The sequence below is a fragment of the Dreissena polymorpha genome, chromosome 8, assembly GCF_020536995.1.
Source record: "Dreissena polymorpha isolate Duluth1 chromosome 8, UMN_Dpol_1.0, whole genome shotgun sequence".
NCBI lineage: Eukaryota > Metazoa > Mollusca > Bivalvia > Myida > Dreissenidae > Dreissena > Dreissena polymorpha.
In genome coordinates this window covers 50,461,561-50,471,794 of record NC_068362.1, presented here as the reverse complement: position 1 = coordinate 50,471,794, position 10,234 = coordinate 50,461,561, and the positions used below count along the sequence as shown (strand labels likewise).

Sequence of the window (10,234 nt, the reverse complement as noted above, 5' to 3'; positions counted from 1 at the left end):
TATGTAATATTTGTATTTATAACAATGCGTAATTATTCTCTGATTAGGGTCGCTAAACTGTGACTAAAGAATTAAACACGTTTACAGCGATATCATACACAGGATGTATGCGTTTATGTGAGTCTAATTGCCTGATACGCTCCGTTTAGTTTTTTATCAGTGCTTGAAAGTGGACATAAGAATACAAAGACCCGAAGTCATATATACAGGGTAAATAATAATTATAGGTTCCCTTAAAAAATAAGTTTAATAATGTCCCTCGCATGAACATAGACAACAAGCATAATAAAGTATACAGGGATGGATTTCATAACTTGTACATACTGGTCCATCTTTTAACTGGCTTACTGTAGGGCTATATGTATAAAATGTTTATATTCATGGTGATGTTATATAATATTGACCCGCGTCATGCGAAAATATGTTTTATGCTCGATGCGACCAGCGTAGCACCAAACCATTCGCGCAGACTGGTCAGATGCTACCCTGTCCGTTAATAAGACCACGAAACTTTGCCTCACGCCAAAGTGGCAAAGGTAGTGTCTTAAGTGTATGCGCGAACTCGTGGGCTGGTCTGGAGCTTATATGGCTGAATGGCATGGTACCTATTTTCGCAAAACTCGGGTCAAATATCTAACGAAACAATTAGAATTGTTTTTTTCTTTTATTATATTAAACATTAGGTCATGTACATGCGCATTTAGTTGTAATGCCTTATTATTTATCTATAAGCAGCCAATAACGTGCGAAAAAGAGAGAAAATGATAATTTGATCCTTACATTTAATCAACACGTCAAATGTTTTAACTGTTCTAGAATAATACCCGTTGAACCTACATGCATTATTAACAAGTTTAGACTTTTATTTACGTTGAGCAAATCTATGAATGTGATATGCGGTACAAAAATGTACTGATTGAAAAAGCTTACAAAGGCATCAAAGAACACAATCAGAAAACTACTCGTAAAAGCGCACACATAAGATCCGAATTTGATGAATGAAGATAGCAGCTTAATAAAAATATGTGCGCATTGTCATTGGACAGCGGTAACTTTCTTTTAATACTAGGTCTCATTAAGATTGATTAGCACGCTGGATCAGCAGATGATTTATTCTATCTTACGGAGGAGATAGCCAATGTATCACGATTGTAGGATTAGGTAGGTCCTCGATATTCAGTTACTTCCCCTGTATACTCGTACTCTCTGGGGACAGGTAAGGCCTTGTTTGTACTAAATATTGCACGTTTTGATCTCTGATTAATATGTCATTACACAGTTTTAGACTGTGCACTAAGAAACATGTATGAAATATTTTTATTAATACATTACACCTCATAAAGTTAACATAAATATGACAAAATAAACCATTATTTGTCATGCTATTAGTATAAGAAGATATTCAACTCACGTAACTAAAAATAATTTTCACTGTGCACAGATAAGTCTTCCAAGGACTTTATCAGTCAATTGTGATAATATAAGAACCGCTCAGTTCCCTTATTTAGAGTATTTCCGTAGAATTGATCTGTATCCTTCAAAAAATAACTATTTTCCGCTCTGATTGGGTTTTCAAAGTCTTCTCGTGCAAACGTTCTCGTGGTTTCACTTATAAACCATACATTCCAAACATTTGTTTATTGATCAATTAACACCGGTTAATCTAAAGGATTTTATGATTTGCATACGTTCGACAATATTCGTACATGTTTTGTTAAATATTGTCTTAAACTGTCGCGCTGTTTTCAGTCTCACATTTACATACCTGTTGTGTTTGAATTTCCCGTCTTCGCTGCACAATCACCTTGCAAATATACTGTGAGCAAATATGCGTAAACAGAACCGTTTGCAATATACTCGGAATTATATCCCGGAAGTACCCCGAGGTTAAGCACGCATACAGCATGTATCCCGGCTTCGCTAGAAACAGCAGTATAGCAGAGTTGACCAAAACGGCAACCAGAACAGTGTTAAGTTTCACACAGTCGCAGGTTTTTGAATTCGTGACGCATTCTTTGTTTGAAAGGATATCCAGCTTCAGCATGGACACTTCTGGAATCAAACATAAAAAAGAGTTCTAAAATGCGAATCTGCATTTGACATCCGAACAGTAATAATGATATAAAATGAACACTAAGTGTTTTTATTGTTATCCAAATGCGAATGAATTACCTATTATTTTGAACGCATTTTACTTTATCGTTAAACAACTATAAGTGCATTTTTATTTGTGAGCGTTAGCTCACAAATAATGCCGACGCAATTTTGCAAATCAGTATGAGCTTACATGTAGCTATGGCAGGAACCGTAACCCATGACAGCCTGTGTGGATAACACCTTTAAAATTCGTCTGCTCTAACCACTGCATCTGCCTGTTCTCACTGGTAATCTACATAGCGTGTATTTACCAGCTTGTAAGACAACGTTGGCCAGTCTAGTGTTTATCATTGAAAGCTGTACATATTGGCTGCTTTCATGGAAAACGGGGCTTAATGCATGTCAAATAAGATTAGCCTGTGCACACTGATTAGCTGTGTCAATGATTTGATAAAGAAACACATCTCGACCTGTGCTTTAAGACACACTCTTTATAAATTTCAATGGGTTGTGGTCATTTCAAACTTGCGATATAAAAAGCTATAACATAATTTTGAAAACTGAGTTACAACAGCGAACAAATTTCACTGCCTTCAGCGCTTTGAACATGTATTATTACCAGAACAGAAGAACATAATATAATTTAATTACACATCCACTTATCAGTTTCTATTGTTAAACAATAATACAAAATACATGAATATAGTAAGTGGATTTAGCAGAAATGTATTTAAAATAGTAATGGATTATTATCCAATAGCGGAGCCATTTTGTTAATTATTATAACGTAAAAAAGTTTGTTTAAACGGTAAATTGTTGAAATGTCTTTTACATTAATATTACGTTAATACTTAACACTATAAATAAAGAGCAACACCAAATTTAACTTACTCAAATTATGAGCTATATCATATTATTTAATTATATTACACCTCAGAGATATTGATCCTTCTATATCTATATGACCGGTTTCAGTCTTTAAAATGCGATAGAGGAACCTAATAGTATATGGACCGGTCACTATTTTTTGTATATGGACCGTTCGGGGTTACACACCACTAAATTTGCACTGTTTTACTGTAAAATGAAGTCATTATTCCTGCAAAATTCTTCAGTTTATCTCTTTTAAACCATAAACAATCGTACAACACTGTACAATGGGAAAGGGGAAACTCTTCGGTGAATTATAAGAAATAGTAAACTCCACTGAGGTCCCTATGGCATTATAGTGACCAGCCAGGCAGCCACAAACCGTATATGGACCGAAGCCGTATCGATCAAGGGATTTTTTTATATAATGACACATATTTTTACGAAATAATAGTTTAACATACATGGGCAAAGAAAATCAGTTTTCATATTTGACTATGAAATTTGATTACATTTTAATATTATTGAATTATAAAATCATGTTCCAGAATTAAAAAATGCGCAATTTCTTTGACTCGATGTTTGTTTGTACTGTCTGCTACATGTTCAAAATGATATGAATTGTTTCGTATTGTGCTGTTTTGTACTGGTTTGGAAATTGGTCACTTGCCTCACATAAAGGACCACGCAATTTTATATAAATAGAATGCAATACTGCTCCAGCAGCTGGAGTTTCACATTTTTATATTAATACATGTAGCGCAATCATAAACATCTAAAAAATACCTCTTGTTTGCATGAAGTTCCTTGCTAGCGCCCACGTCACTATGATTATAACCGGAAGGTATAATATCAAGTACTCGATCATCACATTTGTAATTTCGCTGGAAAGGTGTTTCTCGCAGACTGACACGAATGCCTCAAGGCGACCTTTTGGAGAATCCGTGAAGGACAGGAAGTTCCTTTGATTCAAATGTGCCACATCCTGTGCACCTGACGTATCCCATATCAATACGAGACCAGTATATATGGAGCCAATTGACAATATCCAGATAAACAAAGCTCCAACTGTCGTTTGTGCATGGTTAAAAATTAAATTATGCAAAATAAAAATATAGACAATCGAATTCGCATACAACGCCTGAATAGTGTAGTCCAAACACAAATGAGCCGGTGCTTGGTTAGGTAAAACCACTGGCTCTTCGGCTATTGATAACATGCGCACACATATAATCAGGTGCACGAAACCGGCAAAAACAATACCAAAGCTGGTGCCGGAGTTAGCACAGCTTTTCCGCCGAAAGTAGAAGATATGCCAGAGGCAAACAATGCCGGCGGCCATCGCCATGAAAATGAGTCCACTCTGCACGAGTCGGAAAAGGAACATTACGTCGACGGCATCCATCGGTATTGCATTTCTTGTACTGACGAGGAATGAAATCGTGAGTTCTTCCTGTAAGAAAAAACAAACAATTGAACCCCGACATGTTTATTCCTAGCAGATGGTTACAATGGGAGGAGATTAAACATTACACACGAGCGGACCGAAATGCCGCTATTGTGCAATGGATACGCTGTCCGCATTGAGCCTGGCAGGTTCCAGATTTGATCCCTTCTTGGGAAGCGTTCACAAGATATTTCCAATGACACAAATTACTGGCTATTCCAAGGCAAAGGACTTAAATAGCACTTTATAAGACCAAGACATTTGAAGCAGTCGAACTAAAATTAAAAAAATAAGAAGAGAATGATATTATCAACGACCCATAAGCATTGATTGAAAGACGATGGACCGTCATAATGAACGTCTTACTACATTATACTGAAGCGGTTGCTGTATACAATATTGCACGATGATCGCTGCGCGGACTAATTTAAAATGTTAAACCTTGCTGATTATCCGTCGTTTTCAATCAGCATTAACTGTCCATAAGCGAATCAAATTAAGCAACAAGTCAAGTGGCTGAACATTTTACGTTCAAGCTATCATCTACCAGTAAGACGTTTGTTCTAATTAAATTGATTTCTATGTTATTTAGTGGTATACTGAAAAAAAACCTCGTAAAACGATTGTACCCAGACGCAGTATCAAGACTTAACCTAGCAATATATTTTTGTCTGAAATATAATGCCCATGTTTATTAATCTTCAATTTAAATACGGTTGTATTTCATCGATATATTTAAGACAATATGTGCATAATATATGTTAATGGCATATCATTAGATAAAGAGAACAATATTTTAAAATATTGTTGTTGTACTAAATAACATATTTGCTGCCTTAATCGCCCGAGGAACGGTTTCAGTTTTAAAACTTAAACATTAAGTAATATTTTCAAAGATACTCAGTTTTAACTGTTCCCTTCACTCCAACCAATTTATAATTCACAAGTAACGCGGTTTCATCTATGAACGGATCTGTCAATTGTGCAAACCCGAGATCAATAGCTTCTATGGTTTGATGGATCATATGTAATACTATTGCTTGAAAGGACAATTACCCGTTTCTATTCGTGTATCGCGATGTGTTCAACAATTATATCTCTGAAAAACATTAACGTTTATTTGATATACCGGTCTTTGCTCAATGAGTACACAGGTTTATGAACGAGGTTAAGTTACATCAAATATTGCCAAACCACATTCAAATACGATTATATACGTTAAAAGTGGCTTAAAATAAGCACTAAAGTTGTTTTTATATTGCTTAGTAGAGATTTTAAAATGTATGTTTCATTTATCAATGAAGATAGTATATGTGCGTTATGGTTTAAAAGGAGTAACCCGTTGATTCATGTTTGCGGTGTGGGTATTATGTATCATAATTGCATAAACAAAGCTATCCGCAATAAAAAATACTTAGACACAACATATGCGCACCAAAACCGACTATATATTATTGTTTCTTCATAAATATGGATACTTAAAATAGAGGTAAAACCAAAAGCTTTTGGTCGAAAAAAATATGTTGATGGTTTTGCGTGAAGAAAAGTTAAGTCATTTTCAAAATAAATATAATATTTGAAAATTTAGGCATGTTAAATCTTAATAAGCATTTAAAAAACAACAACAACAACATGTTTTACGAAAACCCATTTAGTATTTTTAATCTTAAAAGACATTTTAAAAATTCGGACGTACCTGTTTTGTGGATACTGGCATAGCTCTGTAGACGGTTTCCTGAAGAAAATGACAGTCGCTTCGTTGTATGTAGTAACTTTAAATAACATGCAAGTATCAAGACATTCAAAATATGATAAAACTCTTAATTCGTAGCTTTTGTTACACTATTGGGAGTTTAGTGTAATGTTTATGCAAGTATCTATATTATACCTACTTCTAATCCGTAATCCGTATACATTTGTATTTTGTATTGGGTCTAACTCAAACACATCGCTTTTTGCTATTTTTAGACGAGGCGAGAAAAACACAATCCATAAAACTTGACATTCACTTTTATAAAGATGACTTGATACAAATGTTTATAAGCAAAATAGCAAATTACTACTTCGTCTGGTTGGTCCAATTGCATATATGCCCTGTCTATGTTAAACGTTAGTTAATCTGTGTCATTGAACTAATTCAATTTAATTCACCACGGGCTTAAATACATGTTAGCCTTTACATATTTACTGAAGTATCGATACACTCACTCCGTACAAATATTCACCCGGTTATACAAACATAAAGTAAATTATTTACTGCAAGCCTCATTAAGACGAACATTTTATATCAAGGCACAATTGCTGTCGGAGTTTACGAAGTTCGACTTTATGAGGTTTGCAGTTAATGTTTTACTTTATGTTTGTGTAAGATAGAGGATATCTGTTAGATTTGGTGGAATATCGATTTTAAAGCACGCATTATAATATGAAATAATATTTTCACAAGTGGCGAAGTGATTATTTTTGTATTTTTGCTGAATAATGACGTCGTAACGTTATATAAACGACATCGTTTCACAATATAACAGTGATAACAAGACTATTGTCAAGCAATATAAGTCCCCTACCGGCTCCACCATTGTCAGAAATATTTTTTTATTTTTTTTTATTTTTTGCCATAGCAACCAGAATGTTTGACGTAGGAACAAAATGAAATGACGTGCATAATGCCCTTATTGCCATCTATCCATGTTTCAAGTTTCATGAAAAAATATTAAGAACTTTTAAAGTTATCGCAGGATCCAGAAAAGTGTGAAAGACTGACTGACTGACTGACTGACTGACTGACTGACTGACTGACTGACGGACAAACAGAGCGCAAACCATAAGTCCCCTCCTGTGAAACCGGTAGGGGACTAATTATCTATACTTTCTATGTTAATTTTCACTGTTTGAAACAGTGATTTGTCCTTTTTAATTTAACGATATTTCTCTATAAACCTACAAAAGAATCACATACATATTTTTAAATGTACCTTTCTATCATTTAATCGAAAGCTATATTATTAACGATTCCATAAACATCTTTACACCATTCAGTTGTCATATTCTTAACATCAGTAGCTTCACTAACGAAGCCGTTTTCAATTGACAGAATTTTTAGTAGTTCGTGTCCGCAATTAAGGGAGGTGCCATTGTGTACACACCGGTCTTACTGACAATAACGTAGTGACGTCACCATCTATGTATAGAATGGGGAGATGCAGTATTTTTTAAGGGAGGTCACCTAGTTTTTGGAAATTCTTTCACAACAAAAGTAACTTCCCTTGCTCAATGACACGGTAAGACAATAATCTACACTTTATGAACAGATAGTAGAACACATTTCATTAACTTTTTAAGTTAATTTATTGTTTCAGTAATAAAAACATCAAACGACATCGGACTTACTCGAAATAACGATATAGAGACGTAGTGTATAGTTAACAAGCTTAGTTAAGTGAGTCTTATAGATACAACGGATCCAACGTTACGTGTTTTCGATAGTCAACGGAGTCCTGTAAACTAACGTGGAACAGACATGATTGCAAAGAACTTTAACCAGAAGTTTTTCATTTTATTATAATCGATTTACCAAAATAATACTGATGTTTTATTCCGCTCCTAAGATATATTTAGGGGCATCCATCTTTCATCCGACGATCTTTTATGTATCTTACAGCTACAACAGGTTCTATATGCGATTAGTATCGGCAGCATTTTTCTATATCAGTATCAGGCTATTTATACGAAATGTAAATAATTTTAAACGGAGAAAAAACAACTCTGTTCATATGCCATATTTAACCTCATATGTCGGTTCAAATATGCAACCTGTTGCTAACAGTTAACTGTATTGATGCCGATTGTTGACATAGTATTTGCTTTTCTTTAAAATTGCGTTTCTTATTTTTCAAGAAGTTGTTCACCTGTGTAAATTGTGTACACTATGTTCGCGTTTCCTCGTTAAAACATTTGCCATTATCACTTATTCATACACACTTTTCCAGATCCATTTTTCGTTGTCCTTTTAATGATATTCGTATGAAATCAAGTTCAAACAGAAATTCCTTACGAATACTTTCACAATGCAGAGAAGCATGATAATCTCAAAAGGGGACGAGCCTCGCATTGCGTTAATGTTTTTTTTAGAAAGTTGCTCCAATTTGTGAATTTGTCTTCAAAAGATCTAATGACCCACAGCTTTTCCCCATTGGCTGTGTCAAACAATTGCTTTCTACAGTGCTAAAACCCTGAACTGTCCAAGATTGAGCCCACTCATTTCATGAAGTGTAATCTTGATATTGCTGGGTCAGGTCTAAAACTTGTGTATTTGACAATGCTTAATAACAGGGGTGGAGAGGATGCAATACGTGGTGCTTTCATTTTAAAAAATGCTAAAGGCTTGCCTAGAGTCACTTATTCTAAGAAGGTATTACATGAAGTTGTTCTAAAATATGTAAGTACTTTAACGAATGATTTGAAAGAAAATTTCAATTACATGTTTTATTCCAGTACCTTCAGTAGTTTTTCAGTAATTACATGAGTCAGATTGTGTGCATGTTTTTATATATATTTTAAAGTTACAGTGATTTAAACTAAGGTAAGAAATATGGTACTGAATAATCTTCATAATCCCCTTTATAAGTGCACAAAATCAAAGCACCCTTAGTACTTTTCAGTTATCGTAGGGTCCATTTTGTGTGATTTTGTGTTTCTATTTTTAGAAACAGTGACCAATCACATAAGGTGAAAAATATAGGATTGTACTTAATCCCTTGCCTTTTATATGCATGCCAAGTTTCACCAAATTTGCTTGAGTATTTGTAACTAACTACAGAATATAGTGTAGAAAGCCCTGTACATGTCAAATGAACTTATAAGTATACGCTTATTTAGTTTTGTTATGAAATTTTGCATTAATATGTTTGTTTGTACACTGTTATTAAATGAATACAAGCTTGTTAGGTCGGCGGTCAGTAGAATTTAAATCTAACAATGTTATAGATCTTAGTTAACCGAGAAAAATACTTAGTATACAACTTTGTATTTTTTTTCACTTTTCAGACCTACTCATGCCTCCACCCCCACCCCCACATCACCAAAGCCCTCCCTACATTGGCAGATTTAGCATAACTGCATACTGTATTAAATATATGTATAAAGTGATTAAGAACATTGAAGGTGTTAACTGAAATGGTAAATGACTCTGTTTATTTTGCATATGTTGACCATTTGCCATTATGTGGTTTTGAATTTCTTGAAAAATATTTCAATGCTCAAATTTAAAAGAAATAACATAAAACTTATAAAAAGAAGAAAATTGTGTATGGGTTTATTTTTGCATACACGGATCGAACTTGTAGTTTTGAAGGACCTTACATAATAAATCAGATTTTTTTCTTTATTGTCTTATATTATATTATTTTATCACCTACAATCATATCCTGTACTAAATATACAAACATTGTTAACAAAAAATGCTAAACAATATGAGTTTATTAAATGTATTTATCCCCAGGGGTTATTTAATTTAGAAGAAAATTCAAATTATGGGTCATCATACAGAAAAAATCACGAATTTCTTTTTACATGGAAAGCCTCCCAAAAAATTTGTAATAAGACCAAATATGGTATGAAGTTTATGAAAATAATACTTTTAATGGATTTTGAAATATTGCCCAATACAGTTGTACTACCTTAAAGTAACTGGGTCAACGTGTACCATGTTTGTGTGCACTAGTTAAATAAAAACGAGTATATTTTCTGAATTAAAAATATAATATTTTTTAATTATAAATTTGCAATGTGTTCATATTCACGGCGTCATTTCCAGTTATA

General features: G+C 33.8%; 1 protein-coding gene across 1 annotated transcript; it reads right to left on the bottom strand.

The window, feature by feature from the left end:
• Positions 1-630: 630 nt before the first annotated feature.
• LOC127842726 (uncharacterized) lies at positions 631-4,385 on the bottom strand. The gene is made up of 2 exons (XM_052372402.1): positions 3,754-4,385; positions 631-2,052 (listed from the first exon to the last, which is right to left on the bottom strand). Exons 1-2 carry the CDS (start codon positions 4,370-4,372, stop codon positions 1,727-1,729), a joined length of 945 nt encoding a protein of 314 aa, XP_052228362.1. The 5' UTR covers positions 4,373-4,385; the 3' UTR covers positions 631-1,726.
• Positions 4,386-10,234: the final 5,849 nt, after the last annotated feature.